This window comes from Perissodus microlepis, chromosome 23, assembly GCF_051167445.1.
Source record: "Perissodus microlepis isolate ML-2025 ecotype Zambia chromosome 23, ASM5116744v1, whole genome shotgun sequence".
Taxonomy (NCBI): domain Eukaryota; kingdom Metazoa; phylum Chordata; class Actinopteri; order Cichliformes; family Cichlidae; genus Perissodus; species Perissodus microlepis.
The window spans coordinates 26,571,670-26,594,992 of NC_140482.1; the positions used below are offsets into that span (position 1 = coordinate 26,571,670).

Sequence of the window (23,323 nt, forward strand, 5' to 3'; positions counted from 1 at the left end):
AGCCAGTAATAAACTGGAGAGTGGTGGTCTGTTAGTGCGCCGTCTCAGTCGAACCAGAACGTCGGATCTTCTGCGTCGGCGTTTGCGGCCTCCTCCATGGGGCCAGAACAAAGGCGTCTCAGGCAAGATGAATGGGGGGTTGCAAACGTGAACTCAGGTAAACGATAAGAAAATTCAGCTCTTAGGCCCCCTCCTTGATTCAGAGATGGTCTTTCCCTTTTCAAATGGCCTCCTTGACGCCACGCTCAAACCAGCGTTCCCCCCTGTCCAGGATGTGTACATCCTCATCCTTGAAACAGTGTCCACTGGCCTGTAGGTATAAATAGACTGCAGAGTCCTGGCCTGACGAGGCAGCTCTTCTGTGTTGTGCTAAAGGGTACATCTTTCGCCATCTTACAATGCTGTGATTGCAGCCATTACCCAACTCTCTGTGAATGGTACTCATAGCCATTGATCAGTGGGCTTTGATCAGTGGGTTTTGGTCAGTGGGTTTTGGTCAGTGGTTGGTGATCAGTGGTCATGAGAATTTGCATAATTAAGATTAAGGAACTGACCTCCCAGCCCATTGTTCCTTCAGTGGGCTGGTTTCAGTCATTATGCAAATGTGTTAAATCTGTCAATTTTGTAATAACCTGTAAATTGTAAGTACTGTAAAACCACTGTCATTTAATGGTCGGGCATTGCATTGCACAGCTACAAGCATTTCACCTCATGTCATACTGTGTATGGTTGTGTGTGTGACAAATAAAATTTGAATTTGAATTTGAATTTGAAAATGTACTGTTTATAAGATTGGGGAAACCTGCAGTCAGCTGAGACTGAAGAAGTCACTTGGATGAGTGACGAAACGTTTCTCCCACAAAACGCTACGTCCAGATGAACAGAATCAACTTTTTGGAGATTTACTTTCCTGGATGATTGAGAATGCATCAAGACATTATATCCAGTCATGCTCCTGTTCAAAGTCACTGCTGTGTCCCATTCGAGAACAAGGTATCTGTTGTCAGCGGTGCATCGGTTTACGGTAGTCATGAGGCATGTAGCGCAAACCTTAGCCGAGCACCTTTTAGTTCCTTTTATTCGGTAACTAGCCAGAAAGTAAAAAGCAAGAATGTAGTGAATGAGTGAGCGGAGATGAAAAACTATGGGGACAACAGGGCAGATACCAGTTTCTTTGCTCACAGCTTACATCACTGGCACGTCTCCAACCTCCTAATAAAATAGAACTGTTATGCTCAGCAGTCATCACAGCTTCTTCTGGTGTAAAGCCAAAGACACCTTTTGCATAATGATAAAATCCAAGTGCCTTCAGAGGGCTATGCATATACATTCATAATACAGAGACAGGCATCACTTACTGCTATCAGTCAACATGATTAAACTAAAGTCCTTCTATTTTTGTGTTTTAGATTAACTAAACACACGAAAACAGCAACAATAAAAGGCAATATTAACACCATGTGCCCCAAAACCTTAATACCCCCCCCCCCAAAAAAAAAAAGTATGAGTAACCCGACATACAAAAATGGAATAAAATGAAATTACAGTTGCTACAGTGTTAACAATAGCAAGTATTGTTGCCACCTTCTCCAAGCAAAGCACAACTCTGATGCAGTTTCCACACTGATTAATATCTAATACAGGCAGCCATGGTTTAGAGGAAAATACAGTCAGGGCAGAAAGAAAGGACCACACTGCCCCCTACTGTTGAATACTGAGATCACAGCCCTACTGCAGAATTCTTACAGAGCTACCAAGATACTGCTACTGTTTAATGTTTAAGCTGTGTTTTTACATTAAAAAAAGTTTTACACAAACTAAATCAACAAATGTAATTCGTCATTTGGTTTGTTTAACACGAGCAGAATAGATAACGAAGTAACTCAATGATTCTCTCTGCTTTTTCTCTGTTTCTCTACAATCATTGGTGATCAGGTCAAAGTGTCTCTCGACAGCTTGATAGACAGTCTAAACAGCCTTTCAGACACTGGGGATTGTGTAGCCAGAGTTGAAAAACTGCTCAAGGAGCTAAAAACACTGGAGGAGAAAGCTCAGGTTTGTAATGGCACAGTTACACACACAATGGCACATAATCATTTAATAATATCGAATCATTACAAGTAATAATTTGGTTTCTTGTTAAAGCAATCATCATGAATCACTTTAGTAGAGTTGTAGAGTTACACAGTTGAGTGTGGATACCCTGAAGCTTTTGTTTGCACAGCTTAATGTATCATATTTAATTGATTTTCTTCCAGGCCACACTGGAAAAGGCACAACTTCACGCATTGCATGGTGACCAGCTGATTCAGAGCAATCACTATGCTGTGGACTCCATCAGACCCAAATGTGTCGAGCTCCGTCGTGTCTGTGACGACTTCAGCAATGAGGTCAAGAAAAAGACAGATATTTTGTCCAAATCTCTGCAGATACACCAGGGCATAGATAAGGTAAGGATACCATGTGAGTTGTGTACATTTACAGATGGCCACAAATCCAAAAGTTTGACTTAACACAAGCCAGATGAAATGTGATGAATCTGTTCTTTGGTTGTTGTTTTTTTTAATCTCTTCATTGGATAATTCTGGACCAAAATGTCCAGACAGTGGAAAAATCACACTGACATATTTACATCTTAGAATGTCACGGCCTCTATTTGCATCCAGCAGACGGCGCAAGCATTGAGTTAAAGTTGTTTAATCTTGAGTCTCTGGCACCTAAATATAATGTAAATATTGTTTTTTAGTCAATGTTCTTAGTGAAATGTGTTGCTGAGCACAGCTTTAATTCCAAATTTGGTTCATTCTCATCAATGTTTAAACTGTTTCGATATTTTAAAATGAGTTGAAAACTGCTTGGACTACTATTTGATTAGATAAATCTATAATTACATAATATGTGTTCCACATTACACCTGCGACTCGACTGGTGTAATGTGACTCTTCCAAAAATAGAGCTGATGGTTGTCTTTCTGTTTGAGTAAGGTGTGGACGGATCATTGTTTTGACTGTGCCATCTGTCCACACTGCTGCTGTAGACATATTCAAATAAACCGTCATTAACACACTCATCACCGTGGCTTCAGTTCTCCCGGTTGCCACAAGACCAACTATTGCAGTCATTGTGTTTAAATATGAAAATCTAAATCTATTCTAATCTTATCGTACAAGAGCACTCACCATCAGTTTGACCAAATAATCTTTTTAAAGATAAAGATATTAAAGATATTAGAAGACTGACAATCTAAGAAGAAACTTGACATAACTCAACAATCGAGGATTTTATTACCTGCATAACAAGTTTCTACAGACCCAACTGGGATTTTACTTGCAGTATTTTCCTCCTACCACCCAAATACAGGACTCTTACACTGTGACACCATATGTGAAGGGATGATTATGTTTTCTAAAACTGAATTCTTGGCTATTTGCTGACATCATTAGATGTTGTGTGCAGGTTAACCAATGGTGTGAGTCTGGGATCTACTTGCTGGCATCCCAGGCTGTGGATAAGTGTCAGTCACAGGAAGGGGCAGAGTCAGCACTGACAGACATCGAACACTTTCTGGAGTCAGCAGAAAAGAACCAACTGACTGAACTGAGGAACCTGCACAACCAGTATGAGGTTGTCTTGTCAGAGGATATCAAGGTACAGTCCAGAAACATAATACTTTGAAAGATGTTCTGTTGCAAAAATGATGAGGACAAAGGTAGATGTATAGCTTTTTACCCGCAGGGTAGTGTACTGAAGGCGCTAAAGAGACTGGAAGATGTTCAGGAGATGTTTGAAAAGCGGCATCTCAGTCTGAAGAGACTGTCAGCTAAACAGACAAGGCCCATCCAGCCTGTTGCTCCACGGCCTGAATCCTCCCCCAAACGGCCCTCAGTGAAGAACACCCCCAGGACTGCAGGAGGCCAACAGCGTAATTTGATCTTTGTGTTTTCAGCTAATTTAAATGAAGATATGTTCTTTTGGTTTTTGTCTTAACTGTAAGCTTTTGCAAGACTCTACAACAGTTAGATTAATCTGAAGTAATGCAAAGACTACAAACAAGAAAACACACAAACTTTGAAGAAAGAAAGGATCAAAGTTACCTGCGTGCTGTCATCTTGTTTCAGCTCTTGCTCGCAGAGCTTCCGATAATTCTAACAAACAGCAGGCTGAAGCTGATCTCAACAAGAAGAAGAACATAAGGAAGGCAAAGGGAGGAATCAAGGTAATGTCCTTGGGCTACACTTTTAAATCTCACTGAAACAATAAAACACATTTAAAGTCCTGTTCATCTGTCTTTGACCTCTTTTCCATTGAATTACATTTCATTTCACTCTGAAATGTGGTGGTAACAACAAACACAACAAAACTGATGGACTCAAACTATTTTTATTGGCTAAGAAAGGCTCTACTTTCAGAAACCTACCAGTTATTCATGGATGCACATAGGAAGCACAGTTGTTCAGTAGTCGGTACTGCTGCCTCACAGAGGCCCCTGGATTGTCTATATTAACACCTTTATTTCATAGTTTTTATTTATTTTTATTACTTTTAGTATTTTGAGTGAAAGAAAACACGAGAGATGTGAATGAATCTACTTCATCATCTTCTTTATTCCCACCAGTAGAGGGCAGAGGGGTTGACTGGTCACACATTTTAATACTCAGTCCAAAAGTGTATGCCAATTTGGTGGTTGACTGTGCACTCGTATAATTTATTTTGTGACTCAAGCTTCCTGGAGGCCTGATGCCAAAAGAGCACAAACTCTTCTGGTCACGTTACATGTCACACAGTCAGTTTAATAACTAATAACACAGTCAGTGGATTTTTCAGCATACTTGGTCAAACACTCATCCCTCTTTGAAACTGTTTTTTTCAGAAGAAAAAAAAAACAATAATGCTGGTAGATATTCTTCTGAAAAATTAAAATCAATCATACGCCAGACACGAATGCTGTTTTTGTATAATGTTGGCAGATATCTGATCCTTCCTATAGCAAAGATATTTTACTGTTAAAAGGAGTTTTCCTCGACACTGACGCTCATAAGGGTATGTAGGCTCAGTGAGATTTTCTCTCTGATATTGTAAGGTATTTGGAGATTTTTTCTTGTAAAACACAGTGCTATAAAAACAAAAGAACTGATTCATTTAAAGCCACTTGTGCATATATGTGTGTGTTACAGATTGAGGTCATGCATGAAGAAAGCCAAGGAGGCTCCACACATGTTGTTGTGACAAATGAGACTGAGGAAAGTCTATCCAACAGACGCAGGTAAGGGGGGATAATGTCATATTCCTGCGATTATAACAAAAGCACATCTTTTACAGTTGCAGTTTATTTTATGGCATAATTTTATGCAGTGTACTATACTGTTCCCAAGGATAGTGCAAGTATTTCTGACATGGTAGAAAAACAGTTAACACCCAGATAAGTCCTCATAATACTTAACAAACAATATATATCCACATATCCTTTCAATCTTTAAAAATGTCATTTCTCAATCCAATATGTGTCTTGACCTCTTGAAACATTGATTTACTTGTAAACAAACTAGTGGTAATAACCCTAACTGATGTGACCATAATTGTCCCTATGTGGTTAACTAATATGTACCTTAAACTTTCCTTCTTCAGGCAATAGATAAGTAAACTTAAACTTTGATACAGCAAGACAAACACATGTCAAATAAGAAAGAGCAGGTAATGGGATGTAAAAGGTCCACAATGAAGTTTTGTTGGTGTTGGATTTTATTTAATTTCTTACCACCTCACTTATGCTAGCCTTATGAGTAGATACATTATCTAGGTTCAAGTAAAATAATAAGTAGATCCTATGTGAAACTGATTCTGAACTATTGTTTTTTTTTTTTTTATTTAAGCAAAAATTCTATTAACAAAGTTGATACATTCAAAGAAATGTCACACAAAAATTACAACAACATTCAATTTCAGAATTTAAAAAAAGATCAAACAGTATTATAGAAAAAAATGCCGTCTCTCCTTTTATCACACTATGAAATCCAAGAAATTATAATGAGAATTTTCGGCTGGGATTAGAACCATCAATGTGTAATTTCAACCAGAAATAACTTAAACTAAAACACCCTTTGTTGCCCAAAATTAATGTGAAAGGTTTGGCATTGAGTGCACAGGTAAAGACTAGGCATTTTGGAATAATGTACTTGGCACAGACAAGTCAGTTTGGGGTCAGTATATCAGAGACAGGTTTACTGCAGACTTTTTCAATCTCACTCCTGAGGTGTCAAATACTACTGCTCGGAGTGGACACTTAGGCGTCACATTACTTACGTACCATCTTAGCTTCATTTTTCAGTGTGCATGTAATCAAATAGACTTACTCGACATACAAAAAAGGCATTGTGAGATTGTAGGTAAATGTTTTGCTTTGGTAACCCTGTGATAGATTAGGGTAATGACAGCTCGAATAAATAAAGCAACTATAAATTGTATAAGAGCTTAAAAAATGGTTGGATCGATGATTTGCTTAGGTGTTGCTCAACTATCTAAAGGTGTCTGAACAGTTTTCAGACACCGTAAAACTATGCAATCTGCAGATTTCGAGATATTGTGAAACCTGCAGATTGAACCAGAAGTAAGTATTTCAACAGGTGAATCGTTGTAATCACACTTGTAAGTCCAAAACAAAATCAGAAAGAAAATGAGGTAATTGCTATTCAAAAGTCAAAGCCTTGCTCATAAATCTGTCCGACTACATTATGGGTTGGTTGTTTGTTTTGGCTTCTGACAGTTACACATGAAAAGCTTCACGGGTCTAGCTGACTAACCTAAACAGAGTGATCAATAAATTAAACTAACTTAATCTTTAGACATTACAGTTTCACTGGAGCTTATTTATAGAATACACAGTTTAACAATATACAGGAAGTCAGGTGAGTGCAATGAAGTTATTAAGAGTGAAAGAAGGAATGCAGTTAAGAAGGCAAAAATATAAATTAGCAGAAGTCCTGACGTGGCTACACTGAAAATGCAGGCTACAGCAGAATTACACAAGTTTGTCATAATTTAGCACAATCTGGCAGACCCTAATGTGTGACACACTTGATTGGCTCTATGACAGTTAATTATTATACATATGCATCAAAGTAATAATCACAGCATCACAAAAAACAGTGTTTTCCAACAAAAATCAAGTTGGTCCAGTTATCCTCTCACTTGGCAGCTGCATCGTTAATATGTCTGGGTTTAAATTTCAGAGTTATCCTGATACCCTTGTCTTATCTATAAATAATTAAAAGGCAAAACTATCAATTGCCCCAACACAGAAGAATAATCCAAGGCTACTTAAGTCAACAATTTTGATGTTTGCTACCGCTAATTTATGGAGAAGACAAAGGGAAAAGTTATTTAGTTGATAAGTGCTTTAGTAAACTACTGCGGAAAGTAACATAAAAAAAATTAAGGGAACGCAAAGGGAAGCTGCACATCAGTGAAGCCTGATGCATCTGGACATGAATTTTGAATGCATTTAATTTCTTAATAGATCTTCATTTCATTACAAGACAGCACACAACGGCAAAGGTGAAATGCGTCAGATTAGTGCTGTTAGGTAACATTGTTTATAACAGTGTTTGAGACCCACAACGAGTATTCATGTAAAAGCAGCACTACAGGAGTAAGTGTTCTGATAATGTGGCAGACATAGCAGCATCACTCTCACTGCTGTGCAATAAAGGTTGCCTAGTATTCCTCTGGTGCTGCTGTTCTCTCTAGATTCTGTTGCTGACCGCCACAGTGAGCGCACGTCAGAGATATGATCGTGTGATGTGATCATGTGGTCATAAATGCAGGGGTGGTAAGGAGCCTTGCCCTCCCCTGAAAAGTAAACATGCTCCTGGGGAGAGACCCCCATGGTCTTGGCACAGATTCCCATAAAGACATCGTCAATGTACATAGAGGAGTTCAGCAGCAGAGTCGCCTGGTAAATTTTAGCAGCTACATCCCCTGAAACCACATACCCTGCTCCAGCAGTGTAGTCTGGGTAGGATGGCCAGGGATACAGATCATAGGGAATGTGGTATTTACTGTATTTATAGCGAACTGGAGGAGATCCCCTGTGGACATGCCCCACCCATAGGTCTTTAGCTCCTGATTGACTCCTGAGAATATCCTGTAAATACTTTACCAAATTACGCATATGGACAAAGATGTCATCATCCGCAGACATGACGAAGCGTGCCTGACGGCAATATATGTGCCTCCAGTGGAACTGCTGGATCAGTTTGGTAGTCAGGTTATAAAATGTGTCTACAAAGTTCTGCTGGATCAGATCTCCATAGACCTTGTCCTCCTTCAGCAGTGCAGTCTGGACCTTATATCTCTGTTCGACATATGGATGAATGCCAATGGCGAACACCAACCTCATATTCACCCCCAGTTCTGCCCAAACAAAGCTCTCGTTTCCCCATGTGTCCCTGATGGCTCGGCGCCGCTCAAAGTTCTCTGGTGATGATTTTACAAATAACAGCAGAAAAACATCATTTAAAGTCTTCCCATTTTCCCCTTTGCATTTCTCTGGGTGGTTGATGAGGTATGAATAGTTCACAAATCCACCAAATACCCTGTTAGAACCACCCTTTCTGTAATGATGATTGGAGTTGATAGCAAAAGAAGAATTGAGAAAATCATAGCTGTTGAACAAGTACCGGTGGGTGAAGGATCTCACGTGGCTGACTGCATGATGGTCCAGCTCTTCCCAGTAAACCATCACCATACAAAGTAGAAGACCTGTGGTCAGCAGTTGCAAACACTGGCACTTGTGGATTCGACGGAAGTTCACAAACATCTTGATTACTGCTTATTTCAGCTGAACACAAACAATATATGCCCCATCTAATAATATTCTCTTCAGCCTCTTTCCTTTCTTTCTTTCACTTGTCCTTCAAACTGGTTCCTTTTCCTCATGATGAAGTCCAGTGTGGTTGCTCTATTACTGATCTCTCTCTCTCCTGTGTAAAAAAAAAAGTTCTGCTTCCTTGGTTGCAAGCTGTAACTAACCGGCGTTGGTTCAAGCTGTGTCAACCATCACTTCCAAAAAGTCTAACATGCTACTTCTCTTTTGACTATTCAAAGTTTCCAGTTAGTTCAACTTCCATCCCACGACTTTAATGTCTGAATGTCCTCAGGCCACATGACACCTGAAAAAAAAAGAGAAAAACAAGACTAAGATAAAACTTTATATATGCATATATTCTGTTCCATAGTATAATTATGCAGAGTATCCTTGCAGTTCCTTGGCAGTTCAATAGTCAAAATCAGTTTAATTGTAAAGTTGTATTCAATATTGTTTTTTTGCATAAAATATACCACAGATCCCAATAAAAGACAATGTAAAAATGTGCACCTATGGAAGATCTGCAACTCAGGATATGTTCGGACTTTATGAAAAACTGAAAACAACATTTTTGAAGTATTGTGCATAAACAATATTATTGAATGGACAAGGGTAAAAACGCAGCTCTAACAAATTGTAAAGTATCATGAGCTGTAGTACACGCAGCCGCTCCACCTGCTTGAAAACTTGCAGCCTAACCGGATCAGTCAGCTGGCAGTTAGGAACCTCCTTAGTTGTGCGTCTTTGGTTAGGCGTAGTTAAAATGTTAAAATGGTTAGGCGTCAACACCATGTGGATTTTGCACACGTTCTTTTACAGCTACTCATTATTGTTTTCTATATTTATTTTGGATATGTTTGCAAAGAGGGCGTGAGCGTGTGGTTTTTACACATGTGGAAGCATTTAGATTTCACGACGTGGTTTTGCGCTGATATCATTAAACCTTCCTTGCAGTAAGTTTTGTATCAAAAGGTGTTCCAATGCAGTTTATTTGGGGTCCTGAAGTTGTTTTTTCTGTAGTATTACAGTGTTAGCACCTGGATAGGCATGTTTCTTATCACAATGTTACTACAGAAAATCTGCTGTGATTGTGATTGAATGCTCGTCTTTAATCCAGTGATAGTGACGACATTTAGTGCTGTGGTTGGTGTATTGTGTATTTAGAATCTATAGTAAAGAATTTATAGTAAATGTCCACACCTAACATAATGTATATATATATATATATATATATATATATGCATATATATATACATACTTATAGATGCCATAATTCTAGATATCAGTAGATATTAATGCTCTGGTGTTGCTGTTTGAAACCAAGTCATTGAGAGGGTTTTCTCCCTTTTTGTGCTGGGAAATGCAATTTTGTCAACCTGCTAGAATTACAGGAACAAGAACTGGAGTCTTTACTGCACAAATTTTTAATAATGACTCAGTATCTTTGTATATACCGATGGTCACATCTTTAACTTTTCTCAAAAGTCAAGCGTCAGTGTGTTCTGTGAAAATGTCTGTAGACTACTGCTCATAAATGTGTTTGACTATTTCTCACAAACACTGCTGGCCTTGTAAATGAGGCGTTTTGAATTTAAGCAAATGATGTATAGCAATAGAGGGTTGGTGTACTCCAGATTACATCTGTAACAGGCGAGCACACAGTGGTACATATATTCAGTTTTACAGATAAATGAAGGTGTGCTTGTTTTTGAAGGCGCACAAGGACAAACAAAATAAAGCAAAAGGCTGGCCTTGTTTTTTTATGTTTATCAGCAATGTGAGGGCCGCATCAAACTTATATGATCCAGGGGATGTGTTATATTGTAGACCATAACAGGTCCATTTTTTCCATATGCACTCAAAACTTGTTAATTCAACCTAGCTTGATAGTCAGTTCAGTGCTGTGCTTTTGTTAGATTTTGTCAGATTTCCATTTCCCATATATTCTTATTTAAAAGGCAAACATTTGAAGCTTTTTGAACTGAGGTCCGTCATTAAAGGTGATGTGAATGACACCTAAAATTGAAATTTAGTTTTTACTTTCAGAATTAAATAAGTACCGTAATTGTCGGGCTATAGGCCGCTACTTTTTGCACAAGCTTTGAACCCTGCGGCTTTTAGTCAGGTGCGGCTTTTCTATGGATTGTCCATGATTTTTGTCATATCGTAAGACGATTTGTTTTATTTGTTCCGCTGTTGTACGGCACTACGTTGCCTGGCGGAAGGGCATGTGATCAGACACACAGTATCGGGGTTCAAGAGTGGTATGTTGGTCACATGTCCAGCCGCCAGGCAACATAGTGCCGTACGAAGTAGCGCGAAAAACAAACTTCAAAGTAGCGCTACGCGTTCAGCGGGAGGCGTGGATTATGAGCGGCGATAAACTTGCGAAAAGCAAGTTATGCTCAACTCCACCGGTGGAATCTGACAGCGTGGAAAAGTGTGAAAACATCCATGATCACCAACGGATTTCGAAGGGCTGGACTGCTGCATGATGGAGAGGAGGACACCGCCACGGCTCTTCTGAGGGTGTTTGACTCTGACACTGACAACGAGGATTTGTTTGGGCTCAAAATGTGGTCATAAATATTTTGTACTTGTAAATCAGTTTTGTATGTGTATATGTAACTGCAGGTCTTTGAAGTTCAAAGACCTGCAGTTCAAAAAAAGCGCCCCTTCGACAGCCAAACCCATCTGTTCTCTGATTGGATTGTTACATTTGTGATTGACATGACATTGACCAATCAGATGAAAGGAAGAAAAATAGGGTCAAAATTCGTACTTGTAACTTGCAGGGTTTTTTTGGCTAAGTCCACACACAAATCTTTTTTACACACATACAAATCTTTTTTACACACACACAAATGCTTTTTACACACACAAAACTGATTTACAAGTACAAAATATTTATGACCACATTTTGAGCCCATAGATTTGTTTGGTTTTGAAAGTGACAACGAAGGAAAGAAGCTGAGAGTGGATGACGTAGCCATCCTGAGCCTGTTCGTATCCGACACTGGAGAAGAGGACTTTGGTGGTTTTAGTGCACAGGAAGATGGTGGTGAATGACTGACTTTTCTTCCTGTTAAAGCTGTGTCACTGCACCTGAGCCTAAAAGGTAGTCCGAATCTATTTTTCTGGTGTGCTGTAGGTTATTGTTATGTACTACATTTGTTACTCATTTATGAAGCACAGTACATGTTTCGTACTTGTAATTACAGCTACTTGTACATATACCTAAAAAGTTATGCAAATATGTACCCATAACTTGTTTTTCAAAATATTAATAAAAGGGGTGTGTCTCCAAACAGCCATCTCTTTCCTGACAATTCCCTTTGTGCATATTCTCTTACATATGATAAGTCAACATTGAAACACCTGCGGCTTTTAGTCAGGTGCGGCTAATGTATGTACAAAACAGGATTTTCCCCTAATTTTAGCTTGTGCGGCTAATATTCAGGTGCGCTTTGTAGTCCGGGAAATACAGTACATAAAGTTAGATAAGTTGTGATTGCCTGCCTCTATTGGGATCATCATCCTTGCAGTTATGTAGAAACAAAGGGGGAAATGAATCCACATTCTTACTTTTGATAAATTTGTGACTTCACACAGCTGACCTGCTGAACATAAAGCAAAGCCAAATGTCACGGTTCTGGGTCATGTTGACCCAGTATTTTCAGTTTCTTATGTTTTTGGTATTGTTCTGTATTGTGATTTATGTCAGATTCTTTAGTTATCCTGTTTTGATAATATTATAAATCTGTTTCAGTTTATTCTGGTCTAGGGTTTAGTTCTTAGGTTTTGTGTCCCATGGTTAGTATAGGTCTAGTTCTGTGTCTGCATCTTTGTGAGTTGTTCCCTGTTTTATTTTGAAGGGCTATGTCTTATGTCAGTGTGTCGAGCTTCGCTCCCCGTCTCGTTAGCCCTAATCTTTCCCAGGTATGTCTCCCTCCTGTTTTCCATTCTCTGACTATGCCTCAGTGTATTTAAGCCCCGTGTTGCTTTGTGTCAGTGTCGCGTCGTACCCTCAGAATCACCTGCGGGTTCTTGTGTTAGCAATCTCAGTTTGATTCATGTTTTGTTTTGCGCCAGCAATAAAGCTGTGGTCTTTGAGTTGCATTCAGTGTCCGAGTCCTGCATTTGGATCCTCACCTCCGCCTGCCCGCACACAGAGCCCTGACACCAAATACCAAAAGTTGTGGAAGTAGATGCTTCTGTAAATTGATACCAATTTAAAGCTATTATAAGTTACAGATATCAGCATTCTAGGTGATGTTTACTGCAAATTGTACAGTACAGCACAATTTGTACTTTTTTTCCGTGGTGTTTTGAGTTCTGGTAGTATTTGCCTGTATTTACTTTACACATTGAGCTTTGTTGTGCTTTCTCCACCTCTCTGAGTTAACTACTACAACCTGATACCTGTATCCTTGACACTATTCTGCTGTTACACACGCCAGTTACTTAGACACCAATCAGCAAGCAAGCTCACATACACACTGTTCCTGACTTACCAGATCACTCAAGCAAGAATCCACATACCCGTCGAACTTTATCTTCCTCACGCTTTCCAACTGATTTTGTGTTTCTTGTTTTTCTACGATTTATTTCTGTTCATCAGCTTTTTCTGTTGTCTTCTTCCTTTCGGATTTTCTTGAACTGTTCAGCAGAGGATGGCTTTACGTGTGTGCACTGTTTGCCTTGGAAGCTTCAGTGCGACAAAGAGAGCCTGAGAGATGGGAGTGTGTCATCTGAAGTGGGAGGAGGATAGATGGTGATAGTAGTAGTAGGTTTTAAATGACACAAAGACTGTAAATGTATTATTTCTAAATAGACAACACAAATTGAACCAAACTAATTTTATGTTTATGTAATTTTTTTGTTACTGACCCCAAGACATGTCCTTACATAGCTATTTCAGCTATAAATAACTTAATTATGCATGTCAGGGGGAGGAGAAGTCATGTGTAAAATTGCACAAATCAGAGTCAGTACTTATCTTGTGAGCAAGTTGTAAGATAGGATTCATACACATTCAGGTTATGAGCAGACAAGACTAGCCCATTGTGCTCCTACACATTCTTAGATATAACAAAGTTATAGGAAGTGCTTCAGTTACAGTCTGAGGGCTTTTCCTGAGTCCTGTGCTGTTGTAGCACAAATCTATAAATCTAGACCAATGACAGGACAGATAAGTCTGTGAGTTTTTTCATACCACTTGGCATAGACATGTTTTGGATTCCTGTCAAGGATTACTCAGTGTCTCTTGTTATAAATACTGACTTCAGATCAAGCCTTAAAATGCAACAGGCATGGACTTGTAGGAGAGTAGACATAAACATTCTATGGAATTTCAAGAAATCATGTAGTTAAATAAAAATCTACCCTCTGCCCACATTGGCTACCTATAACTAATTTTATAGCAATTAACTCAGTGCATCAACATCAGACTGCAAATACATACAACACACGTGAAGACTGGTGAACACAAGTGACTCCCTGTGCTTATTTTTTAGTTTAGTCAGTGTGATAAGAAAAAAAAAAGTTTTTTTCTGTTTGCAGGCATATCATGACTGAACTAATTGAAACAGAAAGGCTGTATGTTGAGGAGCTGCAAAGCATCATGGAGGTATAGTATGTCAAGTGACTGAGATCTTTGTATCCATTTTACATAGTTGTGGCTTATTTGCATCCAAAAAGCTGCCGACCTGAACTGCTTACTTGGAATTGCACCTCTTTTACATCTTGAGAACAAAGCTACTACAGTAAACAGTCCTTAAATCTTCTAATCATCTCTCAGAATTGTTATAGAATTTTAAAAACTTCTTTAACTGTTAAAGGATCATTCTAGGTAGACACAGTTTACCTATTGTTTTCATACACATTGGATCTAGACTGACATTCTCTCAGTTTCCTGCCACTGCAAAAGTAGTGCAAAGAAAATGTAAGCAAAGCAATGCAGAAGTGACTACACCCTTGTAGAATGCTGTGGTATGTAATGCAGTAAATGTAATTCGTTTCTCAATCAAAAAAAGAAAAGGAGCAGTGCAAAAGTATTTTTTTAGTGTATTTGTTCTTTTTATGCTAATGTCTCTGAAGTGAGACTGACTGATTTTTACATTTCGCTGTTGTTTCTTTATTATTTCATTTTTTGACCCTCCCTCTCACCCTGATTCCCAGGGTTATTTTGCAGAGCTGAATAACTCTGAGCTTAGCCACCTCATGCCACCATCACTGGAGAACAAAAGAGATGTGCTGTTTGGAAACCTGCCGGAGATATATGAATTTCACAACAAGTAGGTGGAATTTACTTTATTTTGCCATTGGCCTTGACATATACACAACTATAACTTGGAAACACTGATGTCAGCAAAGATATATCACAGAAAACTGTGATATATGAACAACTCCTCTTTTAAACGATTACCAGGTGACTGGTTGCACTCAGGTAATCCTGTACTTTTAAACCGAAAGCTCTCCCTAAAGAATTTCTAAAAGACTGGACTAACAGGAAGTCAAAGCAGGCACTGCACACAAACCACACCTCCCCATTGCTTCTTGTTAAGGCAATCATGTGTGGTTCATATCAGTATATGTATCTCTGTGAATTTATTTAAATATCAAAACCTGAGAAAATGTGTAAAATGTATTTAAAAACAGAATACACTGATTTGCAAATCTCATGTTTTACTGACAGTAGAAAACAGAAAACATATCAAATGCTGAGAGATTTTATTATTTCATGAATTCAATGGTAGTACGACATCTCTTAACAGATCACTTTGATGATTAGTTAGATTTACCAACTTAACTAAGATCTAATTAAAAGACTAAAGTAACTAGACCTAAAGATTATGTAATTTGCACACACCTAATTAGTTTTAAGTAATTGGGATGCAATGTGTATTGTTTTCTTACTTTGTTTTCATGTATTTTCTGCAGGACATTTCTCATGGAGCTGGAGAACTGCGCAGAGAAACCAGAACTGGTTGGAACCTGTTTTCTGAAAAGAGTGGGTATTTAGAAATACCCGCAAGTACCTGTAAAAGGGTTTATATTAGTACTTCCTTTACGTTAGTGGTTACTTTTTTCTCCATGGCTATAACAGTGCACTTTTAACAGTACAAGGAATAACATGATATATTTTGCTCTTACTTTAAATGGACCCACACCAGGGACACTTGAATACTTTTCCTGCCATATCTGAGAAACTAATGACATAATGGAAAAAATATGTCTCTTACTAGCAACATTTGGAATGACATATATTGTTGTTCTTTAACGTGAAAAAAAATGTCCAGCCAACAATTCACACATTGACAGAGCAAACATTTGTTCCAGTTTCCAAGTATCAACTCCTCAGTCCAGTGAACCAAATGCTGCTTTGAAATATGAGAAAAGGTACCCGAAGGATCTGAGGACAGGAACTAATGAAACCTTTCAGGTTTTGCAGGTGAAACTGAAAATAGACACCCTCCAGAATCAGGTGTCTGGAAACTGAATTCCTTGCCAGGACCTCAGGTTGTAAACCTTAAACGTCTTTAAGGCTGAGACGTGGCATGGAGATAGCCTATAGAAGTTAAAGGTCGAGACTTGACAATTCTTCAAAAATAGGCAGATAAAGAGTAATGAGATCTTCATTAAAGGTCTGCGGGCTAACAGGCAAACAAGGAGTCTAATTACTGGCGCAAATTCGCACTTCACTGGGCATGTAGAGAAAGTAAGGAGAAGCAGATTTTTGTCACAGATGATTGGCATCTATTCATGGGCTGAGACTTAACAACAATATAGAGCAACGATAGTTATTCATCAGCCATAATCTTTTGTCATCTAGTTACCATTAGACAGGTAAAACCAGACCTTCCACTCTTTGACACAGGGAGATCTGATACTACAAATAGAATTTGTTCAGGCATAGCATTGACATACTTATTGTGTTGTCTTTGGTTTGTGTGAAATCCATCAACAGAGACTTAAGAAAACACACAAAGCTGTAAGTTTTTATGTTAAAAAACTATTTACATAATAGTGAGAAGTTACTGCACACATAATCTAATTTCCCAAGTCGGGGAGGAGCCAAGTCTTTAACTTACAGATTTGAAGTTCTAAAAGTACTAATACACAGAGACTTCAGGTGAGCCATTTATCATAGATCTCTTGATCAAGTCTAGTTTTTTAGTTGGAACCTTTTTCTGCAGGTTTTAAAGTCCAATACTTTGTATTGTTGTACGGTTGTTTTTATTCAGATAACATGGGAAATTACAAAGATGTTCGCTCTATTTTTGCACAACAAATTTGTTATCTCGATTCATATCCTAGAGGGTTCCTTTAATATTCATATATATTCATAGAAAGGTGGCAAACTTTTAAAACTAAAGATTGAATTGAACAGAAACTGAGAAACCAAATAGCCTTCCCTCTTTTCACTTGGACATGTCTTTGTGCTCTCAGAAAGAAGAGCTTCAGGTGTATGAAAAGTATTGTCAGAATAAACCACGCTCTGAAATCCTCTGGAGGCAGTGTGGGGACAGCCTGTTTTTTCAGGTAAAACACACACACACACACACACACACACACACACACACACACACACACACACACACACACACACACACACAATTTCGGGTGACTACAACTGTTAGTTGATTTCTACAACTTCTTCTTAACCTAAGCTAAGATGCTAGCTAACTTTACAAATCTGTTAAAAAAACAGGCCGAACCCTGAAGTTGTCTCACTGAACCCTAAGTACTGCTTCATGCTACTGGCCTCTGAGAAAGACTTTAGAGCACAGCACCTAAAATGTTGGTGTTCTGTTTGGTGACTTAACCTCACAATGCAGCTGTAAGAGGTTAGAGTTCGATGAGGCTTCACGTGCCACTTCTTGATCAACAAAATTTGGTTTGTGAGAACAGGAATGCCAGAAGAAGCTGGATCACAAACTGTCTCTGGATGCCTACCTGCTGAAGCCTGTCCAGAGGATCACCAAATACCAACTCATGCTGAAGGTGTGTTATGTGGTTATAAGATGTAATTTAAAAGGAACTAACCAATTAGTTCAGTACATTAATGTTATTTTTTATTCTTTGTATTTATTAGGCTAGTTATCATGCTTCTAATAGATATGCAGTCTCTATTTACTATGAATAATTTAATTTAAAAGATAATTAAACTACCAAGTATTTGATTTTTCTTCTTTTTTTGGTCAGCCTAACCAAAAAAAACATTTTTATTTTTATAAAATATAACAGAAGCAAGAATATGAAAAACCTTTTATTAGTCACTTACATTTCATCCTGAACCTAAAGAACAAACCTTCATCACCACTGAAGCTTGCTAAGTCATTGATTTCATTTATTTTAAGTAAAAAAAAAAAAAAAAATTCCCATTGAGTCAATTGTTGGTGAGAATGGAAAATAAATAAAGAAAAAGAAACCTGTGACACAACCAGAGTGATGGTTTATTCAATACTAGAGGAACTGTTCCTGGAAAATGAGCTGATATCCACAACGTGATAGCCCTGTTATCTCAGTCTGTGTTTATTATTAATTCTGCCTTGCACCTGCATCTTCTCTCCTCTCCTTCTCCTCTCCTCCTCTTTGGGACTTTAGAAATATTGATATCCAGTCAATTCAGTCCAAATAATTATACTATTCGCATAACCCAAGAAATGATATGAACTGTTATATTTATGGCAAGAAATCAGCTATTTTCTTAAACAAAAGTTGGGTGAAATATTAGCCATGTTCAATGTAGCAATGTGGAACTGTTGTAGCATTTTGAATAATCTGATGGCTTTTTCATTGGGCCATTGGCATGTCCTGATAAGAGGGAGATACAAGAATCGACCCTATAAGTAATAATAATAATGGATTTATATAGCGCTTTTCAAGGCACCCAAAGCGCTTTACAATGCCACTATTCATTCACTCACTGGTGGAGGCAAGCTACGGTTGTAGCCACAGCTGCCCTGGGGCAGACTGACAGAGGCGAGGCTGCCATATCGCGCCATCAGCCCCTCTAGCCAACACCAGTAGGCGGTAGGTGAAGTGTCTTGCCCAAGGACACAACAACCAGGACAGAGAGCCCGGGGATCGAACCGGCGACCTTCCGGTTACAGATATGCTTCCCAACCCCCTGAGCCATGGTCGCCCCAAATGATAATGATAAGTGCATGTGATTTTTGTTCCACGTCACTGTTAGACAGTAGGGTTATATTTCTGATATGGACTGACAAAAGAAGGTGGTCCTAAAGATAGGGAATTTGTCATTAACTATGATCCTACATCAGGATTGACATAAAGTTTATTTGCTCCTCTGTTCTTCTCTTTCTTTGGTTTGTATTTTGTGCCCTTGATCTTTCTAAACCACTTCCACTTTCCCGTCTAACAGGAGATGTTAAAATGCAGTAACGGTGAGGGGATGGCTGAGTTGGAGGAGGCTTTAGCCACCATGCTGGACATCATTAAGTCTGTCAATGACTCCATGCACCAGATAGCAATCACTGGCTTTGAGGTCAGTGTACAATAGTCATCATCATCATCATCATTAAAGTTCTGAATGATTTACACTGTGAAAACGAACTTGAGTTAGAGGGCTGTTATTCCACTCTCGTTACTCAGCCTCTAATTCACCGTGTGGTGTCAACTGACTTGACTTTCTTCAATTTAGAGCAATCAGATTACTATAACTTGTCACCTTCCCCTTGTGGTACAGTCATGTGAAAAAGTGATCTAATGGAAAGTGTTTGCTTTTTGAAATATTTTAGTGAGCAAAATTGGAATCCTCTTTGTCATAGAGCCTATTGATAAACAGGAAACACTGAAACACGTGTTCCAGAATGTGGATGATGGACTTTTTCTAAAAGTGTTTTCCTGTTTTCTTTCCTATGTTTTTGGCTTGCTGTGCCATTTGAAAGACTTTTCATCCCTGCCAAGAGCGTAGTTCAAGAAACCTGGAAAAACATGTACATCATAAAATGGATCTATTTAGTTATGCAGTAGTACATGTTTTTGTGATTAAAGTCAGTATCATGTAAACCATTTATTCCCATAAAAACAACAACAAACAATGTCTGTTGCTTACATCTTTAAAAGTCACTGGTCACACCATAAATTCAGTGTTAAAACCTGAATCAAATATGTTTAATCAGCAGATTTTTTTGTTTTTTTCACACTACTAATGCTATTCTTTTCTAATACAAGTTTAGCACTGAATGTACCTAACTAGGGATAAAGTAAAAACAGAGTTTTTGGGCAAGTCTCAACAGCTTTTGCACACCAGGCTTGCAAAATTTAGGTTTAGAATAACTCTTCAAGTTTTAGCAGGTTTAATGGGAATCTTTTGTGACCTGCCATATTCAAGTCTCCTCATAGATGATATCTTGGCTAAGATGTTTGCTTTGGCAAACATCCAAATTCCTTCTTCCCTTAAATGAGTTGTGATTGACTGGGCGTGGGTGGGGTTACATATCACTGGGGGTATCTTACCAGCGCCAGCATGTGCATTCAGATCATTGTTAACACATGGAAGTGTTGTACTGTTCATACAAAAAGTATGCTTAAATAATGAGCTTTTGTTGCCAACTTTTTGTGCTATAACCGAACTGAAGCTGTATTAAAACATTTACTACTGCGAATAGTTATGACCCCCCCCCCCAAAAAAAGTGTTCTGACAGTTTTTTGATGTTTGCAGGGAAATCTGAGTGAACTGGGGAAGCTGCTGATGCAGGGATCCTTCAATGTGTGGACTGACCACAAGAAAGGCCACAGCAAAGTAAATTCCCACACTCCTGTTTTACCAGTGTTGAATATTGCCCTATGGATGTCCTGTCGTTTACCTTAACATTAGTTAGTCGCAATGAACAAGTCTGGATACTTTACATTCATTAAGATGCAAGAAAAATAAATACATCCTTCTTAGCTTTACATATTTCAGAGTGCAATAAAAGCAAATAAGAGACCAGTCAGAGATTACCTGACTGGTTGTCAAGTGGTTGCTGGAGACTGCTGATTGTTGCCAGTGGAAAACAGTTGCAAAGAGGGTGCTGCTGTAAACAATTTTATGCTGCCAGCTAGGGATGGGTATCGAAAACCGGTTCTTGTTGAGAACTGGTTCCCACTGTTTCAATTCCTTGGAGTTGTTTGCCATTTTTGCAAACGATTCCCTTATCGATTCCAGTCGCCCCGAATGACGTCACCACGTTGCGGAGCGTCATTTACCTGGCAGGAAACACGGCGCCTAAGCGGCTCAAACGCTCAAAAGTTTGGTTATACTTTACGAGAACGGATGACAACAGGGCAACTTGCAATACTTGCAAAGTAGATATTTCATTTAAGGGAGGAAACACTACGAATATGCAAAAGCATTTGCTCACAAAACACGCGATGACCTTAAATGAATGTCGTGTTTTTAATTCCGCTCCGGACTCGTGAATCTCAACCCAGCAGCAGCGGTAACGTTTGCACGTCCTCTCCCGTTAATGCGGCAGGTAAATAATCAACTAACAGTGCATATTATGTTAGTGCGATCTGCCTTATTACAAAACCTGCCATTACTGTGCATTTAGGTGACCATGATGAGAGAGACAGACAGAGTCTGGCTGGCTCAGATGCTGGCAGTTCTCGCTGCAGTCTACCGGTAGCGTCTCCTTTCAGGCCAGGATAGACGAATGTCACCGAGCAGTGACTAAGTTTGTGGTCAAAGGCTTGCACCCATTTGCCACAGCAGATGCCCCCGATTTTTGGTAAGTGAATGTGTTTAATTGTAGGCAGGGACATTACTGGATATTCTTGTGTAATTGCTGCAGAATAATTTATGTTATACTTTGTTATTGCTACAGAAGAATATTTATTTTATTATTTTACATTTACAATTTTTTTCCCGGGGACCCTGTGACACCCCATTAAAGAGCCCTAGGCTGGATCTCTTAAGATCTCACTGCTGGGTTTGTAAGGCCATGTTACTCCTAAATTTCTATCTTGTTTAAAGAGAAGATATAAAACAAAGTTCTAAGCTAATCGACCTTAGTGTTCTCCTTTTTATAAAAGAATCGATAAGAGAATCGAATCGTTAAACAGAATCGAAAATGGAATCCGAATCGTGAAAATCTTATCAATACCCATCCCTACTGCCAGCAACTACCAGTCACTTATGGAACACATTTTTCCATCACAAGCAGAGGTTACCAGAGGATTGCTGACAGGTCTCTAGGCTTGTGCGACCATGGCCTTAATTAATCTGCAGCTACAGTTTACTTTTCATAAACAAGGCTGTGTATGGCGTTTACTGCAGAACCTCGATCACTTTTTTTTTTCTTTTCTGAAGAAACAGGAGCTCCATAATTTGATGTGTCAAATTATGACAATCACTCTAAAACACTTTGTGGAAACCGGATCAGTTGTGTCCAAAGCACAACCAAACCATAAGCAAGCGCATCTAGAGAAGATCATCACGCTTTCTTGATGAGAAATAGCAAGGCACCTCTATCATTGATACAGAAATTGCTAAATAAGGAATGCAAGAGCACAGCCAGCAGGAGGCCAAAACTCAGGGTGGGCTAAACCATGCCAGCATTTCATAGCGGTTCATTGGAAAAAATGACGAGTGTATTTAAGATGAAGAACATGTATTTCATTTCCTCTTTTTCAACATAAAGAACCATCATAGCATTCAAGTTTGTCCTTGGAAGCATTATAATGCAATACTGTTTTGCAGTTTATGTTATCAGTTGATGATTAATAACCGAGACACAATGGAAGCGAAGCTAAAGTGGCTTGGAGTGATGCAGTCATTAATATTTATATCTACAGCTAAATACAAACTCATCCCAAGTGCATTTGATACTTTGTGTGTTCAGCTCATATTGTTCTGCTCCAGTCAGTGAATTTCTGGTTAAGTCTCATTTCCATTTTTTTTTTTTTTTTTTAGCTCTGCTGTGGTTGCCAAATCTGTTGTGACCGGCTATTCAGTTTTATTTATGTAGCACCAGTTCACAAACCAGCCATCTCAAAGCACTTTATATTGCGGAGTAAAGACCCTATAATAGTACAGCAGCTGGAATCCAAACAATCAGATGATCCCCTATGATCAAGCATGATTGAGGGTTTGAGGAACTACCTTTCAACAGGAAGTGTCCTCTGGCAGGACCAACGTAAGGGGCAGCCATTTGCTTCAACTGCCCGGGGTCTGCAGGGAAGAGTACCAGATAAGACAGGCATACGTTTCAGTAGTTTTTTATACACATTATTACCAACAACATCAAACCATATGCAAGCACATCTAGATATTTGATCAAGCTTTGTTGATGAGAGATAGCAAGGAAACTCTATTGATATAGAACATACCAGCATTTCATAGCAAAAGAATGAAAGAAAGGGTACGTGGCAAAGAAGAGCATATTTAAACTGAAGGACATGCATTTCATTGCCTCTTTTTCAACTTAAACAGGCAGCATAGCATTC

General features: G+C 38.8%; 2 protein-coding genes across 9 annotated transcripts in view; one reads left to right on the plus strand and one right to left on the minus strand.

The window, feature by feature from the left end:
* Positions 1 to 23,323, plus strand: part of mcf2l2 (MCF.2 cell line derived transforming sequence-like 2) — a 99,550-nt gene that overhangs the window by 34,601 nt on the left and 41,626 nt on the right. For all 8 annotated transcript variants that reach the window (XM_084921528.1, XM_084921529.1, XM_084921532.1 and 5 more), the window contains exons 10-22: positions 1,936 to 2,055; positions 2,259 to 2,450; positions 3,457 to 3,648; positions 3,736 to 3,922; positions 4,119 to 4,216; positions 5,175 to 5,263; positions 14,426 to 14,492; positions 15,044 to 15,159; positions 15,806 to 15,875; positions 17,315 to 17,407; positions 17,777 to 17,869; positions 19,254 to 19,376; positions 20,556 to 20,636. In XM_084921528.1, coding sequence (XP_084777654.1) covers positions 1,936 to 2,055; positions 2,259 to 2,450; positions 3,457 to 3,648; positions 3,736 to 3,922; positions 4,119 to 4,216; positions 5,175 to 5,263; positions 14,426 to 14,492; positions 15,044 to 15,159; positions 15,806 to 15,875; positions 17,315 to 17,407; positions 17,777 to 17,869; positions 19,254 to 19,376; positions 20,556 to 20,636 — 1,521 coding nt within the window. The remainder of the gene's footprint in view (positions 1 to 1,935; positions 2,056 to 2,258; positions 2,451 to 3,456; positions 3,649 to 3,735; positions 3,923 to 4,118; positions 4,217 to 5,174; positions 5,264 to 14,425; positions 14,493 to 15,043; positions 15,160 to 15,805; positions 15,876 to 17,314; positions 17,408 to 17,776; positions 17,870 to 19,253; positions 19,377 to 20,555; positions 20,637 to 23,323) is intronic.
* Positions 5,263 to 13,674, minus strand: b3gnt5a (UDP-GlcNAc:betaGal beta-1,3-N-acetylglucosaminyltransferase 5a). Its single transcript, XM_084921538.1, has 2 exons — positions 13,378 to 13,674; positions 5,263 to 9,167 (listed from the first exon to the last, which is right to left on the minus strand). Exon 2 carries the CDS (start codon positions 8,813 to 8,815, stop codon positions 7,622 to 7,624), a length of 1,194 nt encoding a protein of 397 aa, XP_084777664.1. The 5' UTR covers positions 8,816 to 9,167; positions 13,378 to 13,674; the 3' UTR covers positions 5,263 to 7,621.

What these genes read in the sequence shown, in the direction of transcription:
- b3gnt5a (XM_084921538.1), bottom strand. Translation starts at nt 8,815, where the DNA reads ATGTTTGTGAACTTCCGTCGAATCCACAAGTGCCAGTGTTTGCAACTG.